This window comes from Haliotis rufescens, unplaced genomic scaffold (genome assembly GCF_023055435.1).
Source record: "Haliotis rufescens isolate VD_foot unplaced genomic scaffold, xgHalRufe1.0.p SCAF_23, whole genome shotgun sequence".
Taxonomy (NCBI): Eukaryota; Metazoa; Mollusca; class Gastropoda; order Lepetellida; family Haliotidae; genus Haliotis; species Haliotis rufescens.
Window position 1 is genome coordinate 10,414,369 of NW_025963924.1, and position 22,125 is coordinate 10,436,493.

The following is a 22,125-nucleotide window of genomic DNA, read 5'->3' on the forward strand; positions in this document are numbered from 1 at the left end:
GTGGGACAGTCCACCCCACTATACCAGGGCTGTGTTGGACAGTCCAGTCCACCCCACTATACCAGGGCTGTGTGGGACAGTCCACCCCACTATACCAGGGCTGTGTGGGACAGTCCATCCCACTATACCACTGTACGACATACCTTGGCCTTTCCTGGGGCCTTGAACCTTGGCCTTATACAGGATATAGGCCTGATCATGAAAGAATTCAGAACAAGAAACATTTATATTTTTACAACATCATTTAATGTTCGTATACCGCATAGTTGTAAATGTGAGAAAAAAAATTGAAGATATAAATTGCACCAATCAAATGTTAAAAGATTCACCTAGCTGGTCTCCTAGTAATGAACATGGCACATTAAATATAGAATACTAAACGAGCTCCCGTGTAATACCAATTTTATGAAACGAGTGAATAGTTGTGGTATCTGACGAGCGAAAGCGAGTCAGATACCACAACTATTCACGAGTTTCATAAAATTGGTTTTACACGAGAGCGAGTTTAGTATTTTATTTATAACTTGTCATTTATAATGTTTTTAGAATTATACTGTTGAGTGTAAATAGGCTGACACCTACACGATCCATGGCATAATCCAATTGAGTTTAACAGAATAATACTTCAAACACGTCAAAAGTTGAAACGTATGAATTTAATATCATACAATGGTCCACCTTTAGAATTCAGGCGCTCGTCCCACAAAATTATCGTAGTGCTAAGGCTATCACAACTCACATAATTTAACTTAGACTAAAGACTCTCGTTGCGCTAGAGTACGATCGCCTTGTGGAACGGGGCCTTGCAGCTCAAAGTTTACAATGACGTCACAATACCCGATGACGTAATTTGTTGAATTTTATTGCAAGATCCATCGGCGAAACAATGCCATGTGACGTCAGCCTAGCAACAAGGTTGCTGGGGTCATCGAGTGTGCATAAGCTCCTCCCAGTGATCTATTATCTCCACACACAATGTCGTTGAATACGCCAAGGGATGTTGAGAGCTTTCAATATTTGTTCGTGAAACGTGTTCCGAGAGTACATAAGCACGCGTTTTGGTATTACACAATGTGTAATAAAGCTGAATGTTTATTAAACGGGTGATCTCTTCACGGGCAAGTAATAATAAACAATAACACAAAGATGGAGAGAAAACTAACCATGGTCAACAAGGTACAGACCACAATGAGCTGTGTATCTGCATAACATATGCAAATATATTCACTGTTTTAATTAGTTTAATTTAATGAAGTTGATGAAGTTTTATAAAGTCAAATATTTCATATCTTGTCTAAATTACAAATATCCCTCAAGTTGATACTGCCAGGGAGGCACTAAGGCAGTACCATGTGACCATGGCAGGTTTTTGCAGTGTTCAGTGTTATACCAAGCATACACCTGGGTCTAATAGCTTGAATAGAGGTCCTAACATGTGTACAATTGTACAGAAAATGTTCCTGCAAAGTTTTAACGAACTGACTGAATTAACAAACTTATTTTTTAGCCCCGACTATTTGTTGTATATATGCGGTATGTGCTTATAACGAACTACGGCTATTACGAACTAAAATTAGTGGTCCCCTCTAGTTCGTTATAACGGTAGTTTACTGTACTGCTCTGAGATGTCACTTGAGCTCCTCTGCTATTGCAGCCATCTTAATGACGGGTCTCCAAGAATGGACTTCATAGTGTGCCCAGATTCACATCAGATGGGATGAAGAAAAAACACAATGTTGAAGAATGAATAATAACATTTACGTTTGCTAATGAAAAATACTTTTACCAAAAAGAGAGCTTTCTCTATATTATACCGGTATTTCATAAGCAGTACAACTGTGATAATAGTCTAAAGTGTAAACAGCTATTGCACTGTTGTCAGACATTATGTCTCAGATAGTTCATGCATATCATTATGATAATGATTATTGTAGATTTTTTTTAAAACAATCTGAAGTATGTACACAACAACAAAAAATACAACAGAATCTTGACTCATCAGCGTAAACAGTTGAAGCAAAAATACTTTGAACACATTATTGAAACAAAAAACAATGTTGACATATTTACAAAATCAGAGCCAATACATTGGCTCTCACTGTCTCAAACACGGGGAAAACATGTTTATCCCACACCCAAAATCCCAGCAACAGATCCCCTGGATATAACATCACACAAGGTTAATCAAAGATTTTGTTGTTTGTTAGTTGCATAACACTGCACTCAGAAATAGTCCAGTTATATAATGGTGGCCTATTAATAATCAAGTCGGAACCAGACAAATCCAGACTGTGCCCAAAACTTGAAGTCCGAAGATCTGGGTCAGACTTGATCTTCAGCAACCCATGCTTGTCGTAAGAGGTGACTAAGGGGATCGGTTGGTCAGGCTTGTTGATGCATGTCATTGTATCCCAGTTGCGTAGATCGATGCTCATGTCAAACTCTGGATTGTTTGGTCCAGACTGCCGTCAAATATTGCCAAGTTTGGGGAGAACAAACAAAACAGACCAGAAAGGGTTTCTGCAATCTGTAGTTATGATATTTGAATGACTGACTCAAAAGAGAGGGCACTTCATCAACAAGGGATGTACCGACTTGGCTCCAGGTGCTGATGTTACTCATCAACTTACAAGGATTGTATGTGATACAGATGATGCTCCTGAGGAATCCACCATACTGTACCTGTTGTACCTCTCAATCATTCTGTTACAGAAAATCATGAACTATCAGATTCTGACGTGTATCTCAATGTGTATGTCAACATGCATCTTCCAGTTAAGTGACCTTGTCGAACTAGGCTGGAATTATGGAGTTATATTTGGCTGGACTAACGAGTCAATGCATTGTGCAATCAAAATTCTGAAGGGTGAAACTTGAGTCAGTTAACTCCCTTGCCTCTGGAAGCTGGTTAACATGCAATACTGAAACCCTCCCTGTATCATCCTCAATAATCCAGTGTATTAAATCTCCAGGATAAATACCCTGGGCCCATCACTGCCATGGGTCCTCGCCTGTTTCAGCAACCAGGAAAACATCTTTTCCAGACAATAGTTTGTTTTACTTGATTAAATCTCAAGGGATTCCTCTGAGAGTTTGCATGTAGAACTAACCAAACAGGTGTTTAGTAGAAGCTATTTGATTGGTCGGTTAAATCAAGCTCATGATTGAGAGAAGTCCAGGGTCCCGTTCCACAAAGCGATCGTAGCTCCAAGACGATCGTAACTGCCATACTTTAACATTGACTTACGGCAGTCTTAGCGCTAAGATCTCTTTGTGGAACAGGGCCCTGGCCCAAGTTAGTGAGGGATTAAGATGGTGACATCTCTTCCTAAATGAAGCTTTGGTGATGAGTAGGTCCAGGGTATTTGCCACAAAAGAATTAAGATTAAATACACTGGATAATTCAGACAGTCCAGACAACTGTACACAAATGATGGATGTTAAAGTTCAAGATGCCTGTTTCGTCTCTGGTGTAGCCCAGTCTTTGAACAGCCTGCGAATTGAGCGTAGCCCGACCACCATAGGACTCTGAAACGAACAAGAAGCATGTCTCATGTGCTATCAAACTGTCTCACGTACAACAAACTGTCTCATGTACATTCTAATCCTTCTCTCAAATTGTGTCAGCTAAAGCTAAAACTATATGCTCTTTGTTTAGACTAACACTTAGCTTCTGAAAGTATAAATATTTGACAGAAACAAGCAGCTACATTTAAATTGAAAAGGAGCCCCAGAGAGATGGAGATCCTGAACCCGTGGAAAATCTAGACTTGCTTCATTTAGGGCTATAGCATTACAGTAAGGGCCGGATGGAAGGGAAAATAATATGGTTCTGGGACTGTGAGACAGACTACTCTTTGCTATGCATATTGGTACTTGGTTCACAAGGCACAACATAGGCAATAATACATCACTGGGATACAACTAAAAATAACAAGTTGTTTATTACCAAACTTAATTCTTGTCAAATGTTCATGTAATGATATACCAAAATAAGATATCTGAGTGAAACATCGCAAAGAACAATGAAGAACAAAGCAGTGTTTATTTCAAATAAAACATTGTTCTATCATGAACTCATTGTTTGAGATTCAAAAATGCGCTCGCAACTTTATGACATAGTAAAGAGGACGACATTATTTTTGAGATGAAAGTATCTAGTGAGTTGTTCACCGTAGATGTACCTGGGCAACACAGATGAATGCTATGGCCAAATGATCACATTCAAAGGTGGGTGTAATATGACAATCGGTATTGGGAGAAAAGGTACAGATAATCATTACGAAATATGTGAGGAAATGTGGAAAATACCAAATGTAACAACCCTGTTCAAAAAATGGACTACCCCGACATTGTTGTGGTCAGGCAGTGTTCAGGGAGTCAACATTATTAAAAAACAGGTTAATATTTTTATAGCTTGTACATTTTAAGAACATCCTTATAAAAGAGGCTTTACAAAATGTTCATATCTCATATAAGAAATAAATTGAATAATTGAAAAGACTAAATAATAAACTATTCTTTTCATTTGTTAACTTGAGAAAGACAATCAATACCAGCTTGTAAACAATCTAAAATATCTGTATGGCTGCGGAAACTGTATCTAGGTTCATCTGTGTAGTGACAAGTCAGCTTCAGAATCATGTATAGGGACAGCAGAGATACGGTTACCATGGCGACATCTGAAAATCTCTTCAGCTGAATCCCAGTAAATCAGTGAGTTCTGTTTTTTTCAGGCTTTTTGCCACACACAGCAATATTTCAACCATATGACGGCAACCTGTAAATAATCCAGTCTGGACCAGATAATCCAGTCACTGATATTATGATGAGTAATGATCCACGCCAAAGGGGTCAGTGACACACATCCACCAAGTCATCGAGTCTGAGCACCCAATCCATTAAGTTGCCTTGTGAGACATGGATAGGTTCATGGAGACCAATTCTAACTCAGAATCCCCTCTGGGTTTCAAAGAGCCAAGTATGGAATCTCACCTTTCTGATTGTTTTGGACAAGCTTTCTCTATCATTGGACAGGAGGCAAGGAGCAATGATGTTGAGATTCTGAACCCATCCTGGGATTTTCATACCCTCCTTCCTCTGCGGGGGGCCTGGGGATACACAGCTATCATCACTTGTGTCAGAACACTGAGAAGAGTTGAGCCCCGGACTATGTGTATTCTGTGACTTTGGCCCGGGACTCTGCTTAGTGTTAGGCTGTGAGTTGTTTCGAAACAGACTTGGGCTCGTCTGTGAAGTGGTGTTGCCTGCTAAGGATTGAGAATTGTCGTCCTGTTCATGCAAGGTGATCCACGGGCAGAATGTGCGATGTTCATCAGAGGGATCAAAACTGTCTTTCTTTTCCTGTAGACCAAAGAAGACATGTTGTTATATTTGGGATAACACTTTCATATTAAAGTACAAATTCTAGAACTTTTTTGGATTGTGTTATGCCACATATATCATTTGTTACATTTGACCACTTTGTGCATTGTCTATTCATAATAAGCTTTTATTCAAGTCAGCCTTCAACACAATGATAACATCAAAGTTCAGAACCATTGTGATAACAATAATCATGAAAACATTGGATCTACCAGTGATAAAGAACTTAAAGATCAATGATTCAGGCAAATTACTTTAGTTTACTGATTTTATCATCCTCATATTATAAAAATGACAATGCATTGAAAGAACCATCTTCCTGATGCAAGGGAGTTAACTGACTTTAAAGTTTCCACCCTTGCCGAACCAGAATGAAATTTCAAGGCCCGATTGTAGCGCCACCAGTTACGAGTTCTTTGTCCCTCCTATTGACCAATCAGATTCTATCACTTCTATCACTTATATTTGCTTCAAACAAGATGGTGGTGCCCAGTCAAGACGATCTGATTGATAATCAAAATCTACTTTGTAATAAAACACGTCTTACTTTGCAAAGTGCATCAAATCAAGTGAGCACCTTGATTAAAAACATGAAAAGATTTGGAAAATATTTGTTGATGCCGAGTTGGTGGTACACATGTTTTGCAAATCCTGCAACTGACCGATATCTGCATGGCAGTTTTCGAAGAGGATGTCAATGTTTTGGTTGAACTATGCATTAACTCATTAGTCCAGTCAAAATATAACTCAATTTTCCAGCCTAGTTTGGTAAGGGTGGAAACTGGACTTTCATAGTCAGTTAACTCCCTTGCTAAGGAAAGATGTGAAAGAACAGAAAGGTAACTTTGTGAAGTTCTTATCAAGTATGCAAATTCTCTATGTACCAGTACATCTTTTACAATGAAAAATGTTTGTGTTTAGGAAAAGGTACTTTGTGCAATCCTTTTTCTAATCAAAGAGTATCACTATCAGGGGAAAAACGTTTTCACAATGTACTACTTTGATTTACAAACCAATTTCTGTTTCTTCAGGGGAGGATCGGAGTCTCCATTTTGGTCAGTGCCATTGTTGATCTTCACCTTGAAATTCCACAGCCCTGCATGCCTTTGACAATACTCACACACCAGGGTATCGTTATTACTGAAATGACATATAATTTGATCAAATTTTAGTAAAATCTAAATATTTTTTACTTTTATAATACTTTTGTACTTATCCTGCATTACCACTCTTATTTTCCTGACCTAGGAGACGGAGCTGTGATAGTTCCTGGCTACAGAAAACGTTGTACTTACCAAATTGTGCGGCTTGCACCCTAACAGCTACCCCACGTGACCGGAAGTGATGTGAAGAAGATATGTCTGTGAATTTGCTCCCCAGGTCAAGAACCAGACAGCATCCTCTGCTTATCTTTTTGACATATCCTTGGATAACCAATATGTTCTCTATCATGTAGAGTTTATTCTGGTGTACTAGGCTGGTCCAGTTAGGCATACGATAGCATGTTTAGACTACCCACGGACGTACATATATTGTATATACGTCTTTGGACTACCTTAGGTTTTCCCACACTTTTTACAAAAAATTGCAGCAAATTAATAACGGTTCTTGCCAATGAAATTAAAACTTTGTGAATATTAGTTTTCTAAATGTGGAACAACTTCATTTTTCTGAGTGGCGGTCGGGTAGCCTAGTGGTTAAAGCGTTCGCTCGTCACGCCGAAAACAACTTCATTATTCTGAATAGAGATGGCTGCAGGTAGGCCCACATTTAGATACTGAATAGGTGTAGTATGTTGAGTGTGTTATGCACATCCTCTTAAGTTGTTTAGTGCTGATAATCAACTACTAAAATGTTGGCCCAGTTTATCCCCCTGTCATATATTGTGATGTAAACAACTGGGCCCAGTTTCCCCCCTGTCATACATTGTGATGTAAACAACTGGGCCCAGTTTTCCCCCTGTCATACATTGTGATGTAAGCAACTGGGCCCATTTTTTCCCCCAGTCATACATTGTGATGTAAACAACTGGGCCCAGTTTTTCCCCCTGTCATACATTGTGATGTAAACAACTGGGCCCAGTTTCCCCCCCTGTCATACATTGTGATGTAAACAACTGGGCCCAGTTTCCCCCCCTGTTATACATTGTGATGTAAACAAATGGGCCCAGTTTCCCCCGTCATACATTGTGATGAAAATACAACGCGGCCCAGTTTTCCCCCCTGTCATATATTGTGATGTAAACAACTGGGCCCAGTTTTCCCCCTGTCATATATTGTGATGTAAGCAACTGGGCCCAGTTTTCCCCCCTGTCATACATTGTGATGTAAACAACTGGGCCCAGTTTTTCCCCCTGTCATACATTGTGATGTAAACAACTGGGCTCAGTTTCCCCCCCTGTCATATATTGTGATGTAAACAACTGGGCCCAGTTTCCCCCCTGTCATACATTGTGATGTAAACAACACGGCCCAGTTTCCCCCCCTGTCATATATTGTGATGTAAGCAACTGGGCCCAGTTTTCCCCCTGTCATACATTGTGATGTAAACAACTGGGCCCAGTTTTCCCCCTGTCATATATTGTGATGTAAACAACTGGGCCAACATTTGGAAACTACAAAGCTTCATTAGCATGATTAGAGCTGATAATTCATTTCTAAATGAAGGCCAACCTATTTCCGTCATACTGATTGCAGCAGGAGGGACCACATTTATTAATCCTGAAGCTTCATCAGGTTGGCTAACTGATAACCATTGTCTAAACTAGGGCCCACTTTCTTCCGCCACATATAGTTTACGAAAAGGTGGGCCCACATTTGTAAAACATGAAGCTTCATTCGATTGGTTTAGTGGGCCCACATTTGTTGTCTTATTGCATGGATATAGAACTACAGATATTATTCTTGTTTTGCTATATTCATGCAAAATGTCTGCAAATTATTAAGTGTCATGACCTCCACAATAGAATGAAGTTTGAACAGGGTCACCAGCTGATCACTCATTCGATAACACAATTTTCCGAAAATAGTTACAAAGCAAGAAACTTACTTCAAATTAAACTTCAAGAGACATTACCAACACAACACAACAATCTATTCATAATAGTCGTTCGCCATATGAACAGGAAATTTATGTATAAATTTGGATGGAACTCGGACATGAGACAAGTCCATGCTTGATGACCTAAAACGTTTATAAAAGACAACCACTCATGAACATTTATGAGCCAAAGATTAAGTTTTGTGATGTTTTGAGTTCTGCTGTAGTTTCTACACATTTCTACCTTCAAATCCAATTAAAAGTCAAGAAAATTACTTTATGTTAACAAAATAGTAGATCATAAGACACGTTTTTGGACGTAGTTCATATTTTTCATAAAGAAGAAATGCCTTCAGTTCGAATGTGGGGCCACCTTGCACTTTCAATTAGGGAAGCAGAGTTAGCTCCCTTCTCGATCTATCAATATTGACGTTTCACCGATAATTTTATTGAAATCAAGGATGTATAATATCTAGGGCTGGGACGAGTATATATTTACTACCCGGGTACCCATCCCCACTTACCCCCTTAAAAAAGGGTACCCGCTGTAGGTCTGAAGAGATGGGTACAAAATGACAGATTTGGAACCGTTTGACCAGGGCTACTTGCAAAAAAAGTATTTAGGTACACTATAAATGATCTGGTCATGCATACACTGGAGTTGACTAAAGCCTTTACTTTATTCAAACATACATACTCGTATATAAGTCAGAAGGAATGCGTTCATAGTAAAAGAAAATGCGAACATTAGTGACTTGTAGTGTAACCATGGATGTGACTAACCACGGGTCCTTGGCAATTCAATATATTTCATCACCTGAATGGTAATGACAACTGGGCTGCAGTCAGCAATATTCCAGCTAAATGTAGTCATTAAGATTATGTCTTGACCAGGCAAACAGCTGCCTGACAGCATGTTCAGTGATTTACAGCATCTGGGAACAATGACAAACCATCATCAAGTCACACACCAACTGATCCCCTTACAACAAGCACCTACTGCTCTGGATGCATGTGAGATTGGGCATTTTATTTTCCTAATGAACATTAAGATGCTCACCAGAGAGGTAATTTTAACTCTTTCCCGAGAAGTCAATTTTTAGCAGTTGTTCGTGAGGTTATTATAGCAATCTGGTCCTACTGAGAAACCCTGGAAGTAGCAGGCAAAGCCAAAGATTGATGGTTGACTGTTTGTTGTTTAAAGCCTCACTCAGCAATATTCCAGCTATATGATGGTGACCTGTAAAAATCAAATCTGGATCAGACAATCCAGTGATTGATATTACGAGCAACGATCCACGCCACATAGCCCAGCCACCTGATCACTGGCCTCTTCTGACAAGCATAGGTTGCTGGGGACCGATTCTAACACAGAATCCCTACTGGTCCAAAGAAAACATAACCATCTTGCAGTGGCCTGGGTCATAAGAATGCATGATGCCTATGAAATAACATAACTGTCTCCAGTTTCTCACCTAATGGCCCAGCCAGTGACTGCGAGCGCTGCGGCCACCTTCGTCCCCTCTTCACTCGACTTATCCAAGGAGAAGGTCAGTCGCCCACAGTGATATGTGTCAAAACCCTGCAACATTCAACTCAGTCTTACAATTACGAGACCTAACTATCGGTAATGTTGCCGTTGTTCGGTATCTACACATCTGGACCTTTTCCGTCAGGCAACTCAAGTAAAGAAATATTTGATGAAAATACTGCTTCTAATTGGAAGATAACTTTGTGTGGTTTCAGACTTTGGGATGTTTTTGAGTATATTAATTATGACCGTATATCTGGAAAATTCACTTGGAACTGATACACACTCCCCGTCAGTTTTCCCTACCGAAAACCAATAATGCTGCCGTACTGACTGTTTTTCAAGATCTGAAGAACGTGGTTAACTATTGTGTCATGCACTATGCACATGAATCCAGGGCCCACTTGCACAAAGCGATTTTAGTGTAAAGATGATCGTAACTCCCATACTTTAACACAGGCTTACGATAGCCTTAGCACTAAGATCCCTTTGATCCCTGAGTGTCTATTCACGTCATCACTCACATTGGGTATTGATGGTTTTCTTTGGGTGTTCAATTTGTCCCTTGGGTCCAGTCTATTGGGTATTGTTAAACCAAGGAGTTAACTCTTTTGCTAAAATGATTCTGTTCAAACTTCTATTTCAGGTGATTTCTAATTTGCATCTGTTCAAGTTTTTCCCAGCTCACAACAGAAAAATACATGTCTCCATTATATCCCCCGCCCCTGTTGCAGAATTTATGACATAATTAAATCTAAACAAACCCTAACCTTTTTTAACCGAGGTGGAACTTGTCATGAAAATTGTAAAAAAAAGATGAGTTTGGAACCTAAGTCCATCTTGTTGCCATGGAAACGTAAAAAATAAAAATTTCAAAAATTTCTCAATAGCAAAAGGCACCAGTTCAGCATGTACCTGACAGACCTGCAACGTTTGATGAAAAAATATTGAACGGTTTATGAGTTATGCTCCGGAAATGAAACGTGACGGACGGACGGACGGACGGACTGACGGGCGGAGCCCGTTTCTATATCCCCCACCAACTTCGTTGGGCGCGGAATAATAAACAGGATGTAGTGCTTTTGTGCACAGTTCACTACATTAAAGTTCATGTACATGTTATGCCAGAATTCAATCATTAACAAAAGATCAGAAAAACAACACAGGCATACAGTCATAACAAGCTATTACATGTTGTTTTTTACAAGCATATTTGTATGCAGGCAACTTGAAATCAATTCGGTAATGGTGAAGTGATTTGTGTATTTCACCCAAATATGCAAATCATGTGTGTACAACTTACAAACTTGGCCAGACTGTCGTAGTTGATGTCTGGTAATGTTTCCCTGGCCTCCTTCAGCCCCTTGTACCGGGTCTGGAAGTCACGCCTCACCTCCTCCGGGTCAAAGTGGGGAACATGCATGTACCAGTCTGAAACACACATACAGCATCACAGTTACCATGGCAACCTGCATGTACCAGTCAGAAACATAGACATACAGCATCAGTTACCATGGCAACCTGCACGTATCAGTCTGAAACACACACATACAGCATCAGTTACCATGGCAACCTGCACATACCAGTCTGAAACACACACACATACAACATCACAGTTACCATGGCCACCTGCATGTACCAGTCTTAAACACAGGCATACATCATCACAGTTACCATGGCAACCTGCATGTACCAGTCTGAAACATGGCAATAGACCTGTATGATCAAGCCAATCAACTCACATAGTTTCCATGGTAACCTGCAAGCAAAAGTCTGAAAGACCACAATTGGCACTCTAAACACAACTATTTGTACAAGGAGTAAAATAATTTATTTTATCTGTAAGCATGATAAGTATAAAACATCAAAGTTAGTTAGTCCTTATGTTCTAATAAATGCATACTTTTCCTCCATGATAATACAAAGAATATAATGAGTGAGTATGGTTTTACACCGCTTTTAGAAAATATTCCAACAATATTCTGGTGGGGGGGCACCAGAAATGGGCTTCACATATTGTACCCATGTGAACCTAGGCCTTCGGTGTGACGTGTAAATGCTTTAACCACTAGGCTACCCCACCACCCCTAGCAGTGTGTGTATGACCAGTAGTCCGACAGATCACCTGGAGCAGGGTTGGTTGACCAGGAACAGATCTTCTCATGACTGGCACAGACAGACTTCTTCAGCTTCACCCAGGCTTCCTTATCTGGAACACAGGCATCATGACATGACTATGTATAGGAGAAACCATTTCTACGAGGGATTACCAGCGATTGTAAACCCTGACATGAGGTGTCATACCGAGGGGGCCGTAGGCCGTAGGCCCCCGAGGATTGTCACCGAATGTCAGGGTTTACAATAGCTGGTAATCTTGAGGAGAAATGGTTTGTTCAACTTATAAACCAACTCATCGCATAGACAACATTTTTAATCAAATAACTGTAATAAAAACTCTCAAATGTATAACCTGTATTGGAGATGAAATATCGCCTGCAGTCGTGAACTCTGTTCAATGAAACCGGTGACCTCAGCACGTGGATTTCGCAACGGTGCGAAATCTGCACGTGCATCTCGCAATGGCACGAAATCTGCACGTGCGTCTTGTAGGCTGTTCGTAGTTTTTGTTCTATCAAGGGTTTACAATGATTGTAAGCCCTCCTGCGAGGTGTTACAATCGTTGTAATACCTCCTGCGAGGTGTTACAATCAATGTAATACCTCCTAAGAGGTGTTACAATCGTTGTAATACCTCCTACGAGGTGTTACCACAATTTCAAAAATTCCATATCGAGTTACACAAACAGCCAGTAGGTTTATAATTAGTTATAATGATAGAGTCCAGCGCAAGAAATTGGCACTAGTCCTATAGTCCATGCCAAACTGCCCAATAGTTAAGGTGTCATAAAGACTAGTAGACATTTACTATTTTAGGGGGTTGCTATATGTTGTCATCACAAGACTAGTTGTCTAAAACTTTAGTTTCTATCACTGATAGAATCATATGAAAAGGTAATGTGTCAAAGTGAGTATGGTTCGACTGTGTATTTATATGTCCCATGAGAAACTCAAACCCAGGTCTTCTCATGAGGCAATGGCTTACCCACTTGGCCACCCCAGTTCTCCTGCCATGTAGAAGAGAACACTATTTTGACAATCATTTTAATGATATGTAGGATAAAGTCACATGAAAATGGACTGTTTGTTGTTGTTTGTTGTTTAACGCCTCACTCAGCAAAATTACAGCTATATGATGGCGGTCTGTAAATAATCGAGTCTGGACCAGGCAATCCAGTGATTGATATTATGAGCATCGATCCATGCAAATAGGATATGATGACATGCATAAACCAAAACAGCGAGTCCGAACACTTGAATCCGTTAGCAACCTCTTACAACAAGCACAGTTGCCTCTTACAGCAAGCACAGTTGCCTCTTACAGCAAGCACAGCTGCCTCTTACAGCAAGCACAGTTGCCTCTTACAACAAGCACAGTTGCCTCTTACAGCAAGCACAGTTGCCTCTTACAGCAAGCACAGTTGCCTCTTACAACAAGCACAGTTGCCTCTTACAGCAAGCATGGGACTGATGCAATAAGGTGAAACCATATAATGAAACTCCAATGCACCGTGGGGGTTCGATCCCCGGCCGCGTCATATCAAAAGAAGTTAAAAGATGGTACTTGTTGTTACCCTGTCTGGCGCTCGACATTAAGGGGCTAAAACAAGGACTGGTCGGCTCGGAGTCAGTATACTGTGTCTGAGTTGGGTATTCATGTTAAACTGCATGGTATCTCAGTGAGCTAGCACTATAAATCGGCATCAGTCCGGACTAGTACAAGCAGCCACATTCAAACACACGTGCATGCACGTCGCTATATAAGTGCAATCATCTTGGACGCGACGTTAAACCCAATTTCACCTCACCTCACCTCATCAATGCACCGTGATACGTTGCCTTGGATACATTACCCGATACATGACAAATATACATAATTTTGACTCACTTAACAAAGAATAACACTCTATTGCTACACAGGCTATGTGCTCTTAATAAACGTTCACCAGCCGTCAACTTTACATCTGTCTTTTTAGTGGTTCGTGTTCACTCAACTGCCAATCACAAGGCTTTAAACATAGGGCACTTTACACACAAGCTAAACATTGTGTATGGGCATAAATGTGGGACAGATATGAGAAGATTGCGATCATAAAGATTAAGTTATTTAATTTTTATTGTTTAATTCTTATAAACATTTCGTTATATATCAGCATAGCCAGATACATATTGCTTTCGGCCTTCCGTCTTGTTGCACCTGAATAGTGAGTGAGTGAGTTGAGTTTTTAACGCCGCTTTTAACAGTATTCCAGTTATATCACGGCGTGTCAGCTTAATGTGGGAGGAAAGCCCTAAGTGATGCAGGTCTCTGACGTTTACCACTTCGGTGAAACCAACAAGCATGGGTATGGTGCTGACAAACCTAGAAACATAATCAGGGCAAACTGGGATTCGAACCCACAATCATAGGTTTCTGGTGTGCCCAAGGGATGCAACTCTGCACAGCGAATCGTGGTGCACCTGAATAAGTGAGTGAGTATAAGGTTCTACGCAGTTATTAGCAGCACTGCGGTCATAACCAAGAATAGACATGACACCATGTGGGGAATAAAACCTGGGTCTCCTGTATGATAAGGCAAAGCTAAAACCACTTGGCTACCAAGCATATACCATTTCCAAGACTGTAACGATAAAACTGAACATTGAAGATGCATATTAGGTGTTAAAGGTTGTGCTTGTTCACAAACTGTGAAATTTTCTTCTTTTAATCTTGACTGAAACTAAAGGCCTAAAACTGAGATCTGAATAATTTGTTGTCATCATTGATTTGAAGATAAATGCAAAAGTTGCAGTTACCATGGTTACCATGGTTACAGATTCAGACAAAAGATATTAATGCACTAAATAATCAAATGAAGGACAAGCTATGATACAGCTCACTTTAGTTTGTGTAAGTTTAAAGTGGATTACCGTATTCGACGTAATAAGTGCCCACGGCAATATTTGCTAATATATTGGCTAGTGAACAATCCCAATTAGCACCCCTTCCGATTGATCAATGTACACAAGACCTATTTATTCGTGTATAATACGCACTCGTGTGTAATATATGCCTCAATTATGCGCAATTAAATTCTGGAAAAATATATCTGTCGTATATAAACATTTCAGGTTTTTTTCACCAAAATAATATTCTAATAAGAGCCCCCTATTTATAATTTTTAGAGCGCCCTGGGTGCTTATTACGTCGAATACGGTAAATTGCTTTAATCCACAATACTCACATGCAACCTGGTCGGTGTTGTCAGGCAGCTTCCCACACAGGAAGGACTTACAGCTGACACATCGCAGCATGTCCATCTCCGTGTTCTCCCAGCCATACTGAGCACATACCAAGGGGGACAACTCTCCTGGTTTAGCAAACCAGGTCAGAGGCTAGTTGTAGATTAAGGACAAATTATGTGGGCATGATAAGCTATTCTAGTCCTGAACACTCTGTGTAATTTACTCATGTAACATGGTCATGAAATATATGTAGGACTCAGATCTATGGTTGGACTCTAATCTGTGATGTATTCTAAGGATCCATGGCAGATTCTCATTGTTAAATGCTGTCATGTTTGCAATGATCTCTTTTCCATGAATGGACAATCACTCAAATGACATCATGCTTGAGATGACGTCACAACACCTTGCTTGTGATGACGTCATGTAAGTTCAACGTCTATTACTGATACTGGTGATAGACACTGCAATCAGTGGGAAACGATGGCGCTGGACACCACAGAAAATGAGAGGTTTCTTATGACAGATCCATGCCGGCAGAGGAAGAAAGGAGTATCGAAAGACCCTAACGCCGAATCAGTTTCAAATGATATTTAAAACGAAGAAATTTCTTGTGTAATCCCGCAGTGGGGAACCGTGAAAATATTCAGGATTTTATCAGCTCCGGCAAATGTGAGGATGGTGCAGAGTAAAAACAATTTCTACAATAAAACTTTGGCAAACGTTTTTAAGAAAGGTATCGGTATGCAATAACTGCACCGATGATGCTATGCCAATGGAAAAACCATAAGAATGACCCAGAAAAATCACAACTTTGATCATTGAAAGTCTACTGCTATATACAGTAGAACACGGATATAACAAACTACTAGGGACCAGAGAAATCAGTTCGTTATATCCATTGTTCGTTATACACGTTTTCGCTCGGAAACGTCCACCATCTTGGATAAGACAAAACACAATACACACGTAACTGCAGCATTGATTTGTATTAGCAGTGATCATTCAACTGATATCAATTTACAACATTCATTTAATAACATTAAATTCATAACATTTTCTGAAGATTGTTATCAAATACATGTACAAAATTTAAACATATTTATCATTTTTCGATTTACATACGAGATGTGTAGTCTGTGATTTTACTTTGGCCTCGTTTCGCTGACTGCATTCTTGAAACGGCATCATTCAGATCCGCCAAACTGTCAAAAACTGTTTGTTTTACAGACAAGATTACATGTACAGGTAAGATTAACACAATGCAAATTTAACAAGGTTGATCCGTCACCACTGATTGTATTGATTCGCCGCCATTGTTTTGATTCGCCGCTGATTGCATACAGCCAATTGTCAGTGACACTTGACACTGAGTGAGATTTCTCAGTTCGCTATACACGTCGCTAATAAGTGATAAATGGGCTTGTCGGTGATCAGGTATCAGTTCGCTGTATCCGTTAGTTCGCTATAGAGAGTTCGTTATATACGTAAATTTTATATGATATTATATAGGAGATAAATCGGGGATTTTTTAACAGTTCGTTGTATCCGTTTGTTCGCTATATCCGTGTTTGTTATATCCGTGTTCTACTGTATATGAATCTATACAACATTTAGCGCTGTAGAAATTACCAATTATTAATATTATATGATAATCTGCCATAGATCTGAGTATACACCAATATCCACACTATTTGAGGAATCTGCCATAGATCTGAGAATCCGCCATAGATCTGAGTCCTTCATCAGGCCTCAAAGTTTAAATTTTCACCAAGTAGCCATATGGCTACAAGTATTTTTTTTCAGGTAGCCAGTGGTAAAATCAAGAAGTCAAGCCAATATTGATCTTTATCAAATAACTATTATAATATTTACAAGTGACAGCACTAGTCTTGAAATTGTATCTTAATGGAAATGTCCTCGCTTATTCAATGAGCATTGTTAACTAAAATAAAGTACTTACATTAATTTTTATGTATTTTGGTTCACTGTCGACTTTAGAAGGAATTATTTGCGAGTACAATTATTAGCAGACGTGTTTTCCAATATCAGCCGTTATTTATTTTTGTGTCTACAGGTGTTTAGCAATAGAATTTAGTCGCCACAAGATATTTTTCTAGGTAGTCATTTTCTGAATTTTAGACAGTAGACAAACTGAAATTTAGGTCGCATTCGCTACCGTTTTAGTCGCAACTTTGAGGCATGTACATACATATGTAATAAAATAGAACCGTTACCTACACCATGTCCATATACAGTTGGACGTCTCAAAATATATTTCTATCAACAACAAACCATTGTGACTTTATCATGTTTATTAATTTAATTTATTGCAATGAAATGATGAAATTATAAACTATCCATCATAAAATGGATGCACAATGTTCCTGATTTTTGTTTGTGTATGTGTGAATGAGTGCATGTGTATGTGTTGTTTAATGCTGCACACAGCAATATTCCAGCTATATGGCAGCATTTATTCACCTGATGAAGGAGTAAGTATATACTCTGAAACATTGTGTTCCTCATAATAAAGAAATTGTAATCTATAAATTCTCTTCCTTATGTGTATCACTACTTAATTAGGCAAACTTGCAGCTCAGGCACTTTGTTGTCAATGTGCGAAAGCCAATGAGAAATGCCAACAATAACAAATTCACAAACTACAACCCTCCTTGACTAGGCGCCATCTTCAGTTATGCACAAATGTCCATAAGACAAGCAAGAAGCGACTTGATCAGATTGTTTCATAGGCAGAGACGCAGCAGTCTTCAAATGAAAATATTTACACTACTGATAATGGCAAATGACAAGAGCGGAAGAGCTGCTTCCCTTGAATTGAGAAATTGATTGATATTTTGGAGTTGATGGCAATTATTAAAAAGTAAAATAATAATTTTTCAGCCATTATTTTTTGTCAAATCTATGAAAAAGAGTTGTGGTGGATCAGTAAAACAAGAAAACCCATTGGTCTGGCCTTACTTCAAAGGATACAGAAAATGTGGCTACTCTGGCAAAGAAGGCATCCCTGCTTCTCAAATTAGGACTACTATCTTGCTTCTTCTCTGTGACCTTATTTTCCTTGTTGGGCTTTGGTATTGTTCCAGATGCAGTAGCCGTAGTTTCTGACCTGCTTCTAAAGGACAAAAGCGAAGTTACAATAGAGTAAAAATGTCCCCCATGTACATCATTCCAGCACATGATGTATGTCGATAAAAGTACATGATGTTTATGTTCATACAAAATTGATAAAAGTTATTTCTTCCTTAGGGGAACAAGACCTTGTCAAAATGTACCTGGTGCTGGTTGACTCCACTGAGTCCACTGAGATCCCATGCCGCAGTTTAACATATATACCCCACTCAGACACATTAACAGACTCAGAGCCAATCAGTCACTGTTTTATCCGTCACATAAAACATTTTATCTTGTCACATTATAACAGAAATGAAACCAATTTATTTCCAGGGACAGAAAAAAGTTCATTTGCTCACAGTTTCAAAAACACAGAATTTACAAAAAACAATAGCAACGGGTCTGTGGCCAGTAGGAACTTGAACAAGAATTGAAGTGATGTGTTGTTGTGAGCATAAATATGTTCCAACTGAACATTTGTTTTGTTGGAAGCGATATACCAGGAGTTTTGTACCAGTTGAATTTTGTTCCTGGGTATATATTCTATAGGAAGAAAACTCCTGGTAATATCCTTGCGTAACATAAGTTCGATCACATAAGCAATCCCGCGCCGTACTAGCGGGAAACAAAGCAAACATAAAGAAAACGAAAGCTCACCTTAATTACTGTTTATTAGCGTCCATATTGGCAAAGTTCCAGTGAAATCCACTGTCAGATCGATCGCTACTTCGCCCGCCATGTTTGAAGTAAACAAACATGACCTAGAAACAACGTCACATAAGTTCGGTCACCTGATTGGTTGGCTCGCTCTCCCGCATACAGTGGAATGTATGGAGTCCTATCCGTGTCACAGTACATCACACAATGCCACGTTGTCGGATTTATCGTTTTTCTTGTAATGTTTAGAGAAAATCCCACACAAATGTTAAAATTTGAAGAAAACATGAAAATTAACATATTTACACAAGATACAGTCTGGATATTATTCTTCTTTTTCGTTATGACAAGGGCACCAGAATTCTGAGTTTCTTCTGACTACACGCACTGAAGTGCAATAACGAAGGTGTACCCAATGCTGACAGGTTGGATGAGTGCATTGAGCCCAGCTAGTGTAAAGTTCTGAATAACAGTTGCCAATTGCCTGTGGCTCACGTTTGCTGCAAACACAACACACTTCATTATCTGCCTCTCTGTCGCTGTCAGAAGACCAATCCAAAAGATCGCTATCGTTGATAGATACAGGAGAATTATTTGCCGCTTTGCTTGTTGACGGTCGGGGCGATGCCTGGGTGCATTTCTTCTTCTTCGAAATTGGTTTGGAGGTTTTAGGTGGTTGAGATTTCCTCTTTGGCACATATGTCTTAGCCTGATGTGAAACTATTTTATCCAGAATTGAAGACTCTGTTATCGGCTTACCACCAACAACGGCACTGAGAACGTTTCTTTTCTTGGTAGGCACTGCCTTCTTGCTTAAAACATCTTCTTTGTCTTGAAAGAAAGTTGTAACATCTGTCAAGGAACTAGTTTGATCGCCGTCATCGTTTTCGCCATTCGACTTTGAAGCTTGTTTAAAGACTGTAGACGGGGCAAAGTTGATTTTGGTAGTAGTTGACTTGTCGAATGGATAGATTCCACATTTTCGGAAAGAAGACTGTAGATTAGAAGTAGTGAGTGAGAGATTATAGGCCTTGCATGCTAATTCACAAATCGAGTGTTTGTCAATTGATGATGAAGCATTCTCACGCATGGACTTGTGACGAAGGTTGTTGTAAACCTTAGAAAAGGGTCCAAAACAACCAACATCCATCGGCTGTAAAACATGTGAAGTATGAGCTGGAAGCACAAATAGAACAATATTATTTTCACGCGCCCAGGTAATAAGTGGAATGGAAATATGGGACTTGTGACCGTCGTACAAGACCAACAACGGAAACTCTTCAGAAGCGGCGACAGCGTGTTTCTTGAAATGAGATTGTAGATAATGCTGGAAAACTTCCGTGTTTGACCATCCAGTCTCCGTAACAGTTCCAGTCGATCCTGGTGTACAACCTGACAAAAGCTCCTCTCGCATTCTTTGTCCCTTAAAGACGAAAAACGGGGGAATAGCATTTCCTGACGCATTACCACATCCGATGACAGTTGTCGTGCTTGACCTCGGTGCTACAACAGCTGTTGGCACTTGTTGACTTGAAACTATGGAAGGTGGAACGTGATTTTCTACAAGTCCCTTTTCATCTACATTATAGATTCTCTGTGGACTGTCCTCCAACCTATATTTCTTCAAAATGCTGCCGAGTTCATCAAAGTAATGGGTAATGGTTTCCTCGGATGTTGCCTTGGCTCTTTGAAGATCTAAAGATCGGGGCTTCTTAACACGAAGATCAGGCCATCTCTTAACAAAACCGTAAAACCACTGCATAGAAAGAGGTGGATCATCTTTACTTCTTTTTCCAAGATGGATCGCAAGATCAGTGGCAATAGCGGTAACCTCTGCCCTGGAGTAACCATATCCAAAGTTAGCCATGACGTCGATGTGGTCAACTAATAACTTTTCTTCCTCAAGTGAAAGAAGAGGCTCCCTTCCAGTTGTGACACAGTCAACTGACACTTTCCCGCTAATCCGATCATGTAAAGTTGAAAACGGTACACAAAATTTCTCAGAAGCTCTCCTTATAGCCATCCCATCAATAACAGCTTCATATGCCTTGTCTAGTGCGTTTGACATATATTGACGGTACTGGCCCCTCCCTGTTGGTTCTCCATCGAAGATGGCCTAAAATATTAAATTCATTCTTTGAAATAACTTGCATACACTTTAAAACCCCTAATATAAAAAGTTCACGTCGACCAAAAAGCTTTAAATTACGTGGAAATCGAAATAAGATATGGCCCAGTGAAGCTTCCATATATTTTTAATCTGGCGAGGGCGTGACCTATTGTGTCATGTGACTTCCATTGACCAGATAGTAAACAAAGCAGACGACGTTTTCTCTGACATTTACGATGGCTCATTTCTTTAATATTAAGATGTTTTGTTTGTGGAAAAAGTGAGTTAAGGAATCCTTGGTTAAAAGTACATTTTTTTATAATAATTTGGATTAAACTTACGTTGTGCATTTTCACACGAAGCATATTTAGTCCAGTCGAAGCGAAAGGCTGCCCCTCTCGATGAAAGCTCCAGGTACCGCAAAATCTCGTACAACAACGCGAGAGTAAGTGATGAAAATGGCTGATCGAACTTATGTTATGATCGAACTTATGTTACGGAAGGATATATAGCTTCCACCAGAACAAATGTTCTGCATGGACACATTTATGTTTACATTTTACACACCACGTTCGTGTTAGCTAATCGGTATAGCCCTAGCTATAGCTTCAAGCTGACAGCGCCAGTTCGATCCTCCTCTACAACTGCGGCGCTAATTGGAATGCGAAAAAGTACCCTCGTGCCCTGCACTGAAATAAAACATTAAGTCCCAACATCACAGGTGACAGATGTTGTGTCTTGTGATAAAAATTATTCGACATTTTTTGAGAACCTGCATCATTACAGTTGACCAGAATACCATAAACGTCTCACATCACGTACTCATTGTCGTTTCCTTTTTTCGTTCCATCGCTCAAAAACGATGAAAGAATTTTTCGAACCCGCTCCGGCGTTACAGGACATGCATTGGCAGCCATGATGTTTAT

General features: G+C 39.7%; 2 protein-coding genes across 2 annotated transcripts; both read right to left on the minus strand.

Annotated features, from left to right (window-relative positions):
- Window positions 1–1,269: 1,269 nt before the first annotated feature.
- Window positions 1,270–22,124, minus strand: LOC124133057 (nuclear-interacting partner of ALK-like). The gene is made up of 9 exons (XM_046497268.2): window positions 22,022–22,124; window positions 18,292–18,433; window positions 15,297–15,447; window positions 12,081–12,164; window positions 11,259–11,386; window positions 9,900–10,006; window positions 6,399–6,525; window positions 4,996–5,364; window positions 1,270–3,528 (listed from the first exon to the last, which is right to left on the minus strand). The coding sequence occupies exons 1-9, from the start codon at window positions 22,114–22,116 to the stop codon at window positions 3,448–3,450; spliced, it is 1,284 nt and encodes a 427-aa protein (XP_046353224.2). The 5' UTR covers window positions 22,117–22,124; the 3' UTR covers window positions 1,270–3,447.
- On the minus strand, window positions 19,086–21,960 carry LOC124139652 (MFS-type transporter clz9-like). The gene is made up of 2 exons (XM_046506913.2): window positions 21,541–21,960; window positions 19,086–21,205 (listed from the first exon to the last, which is right to left on the minus strand). Exons 1-2 carry the CDS (start codon window positions 21,562–21,564, stop codon window positions 19,415–19,417), a joined length of 1,815 nt encoding a protein of 604 aa, XP_046362869.2. The 5' UTR covers window positions 21,565–21,960; the 3' UTR covers window positions 19,086–19,414.
- Window position 22,125: the final 1 nt, after the last annotated feature.

What these genes read in the sequence shown, in the direction of transcription:
- LOC124133057 (XM_046497268.2), bottom strand. Translation starts at nt 22,116, where the DNA reads ATGGCTGCCAATGCATGTCCTGTAACGCCGGAGCGGGTTCGAAAAATT. An exon ending in AAAAAAGGAAACGACAATGA is followed by an intron (nt 18,434 to 22,021) that starts GTACGTGATGTG and finishes TTTGTCCTTTAG; the next exon opens with AAGCAGGTCAGAAACTACGG. An exon ending in GTCACTGGCTGGGCCATTAG is followed by an intron (nt 6,526 to 9,899) that starts GTGAGAAACTGG and finishes ATGTCATTTCAG; the next exon opens with TAATAACGATACCCTGGTGT.
- LOC124139652 (XM_046506913.2), bottom strand. Translation starts at nt 21,564, where the DNA reads ATGCTTCGTGTGAAAATGCACAAC. An exon ending in TTCGTGTGAAAATGCACAAC is followed by an intron (nt 21,206 to 21,540) that starts GTAAGTTTAATC and finishes TTAATATTTTAG; the next exon opens with GCCATCTTCGATGGAGAACC.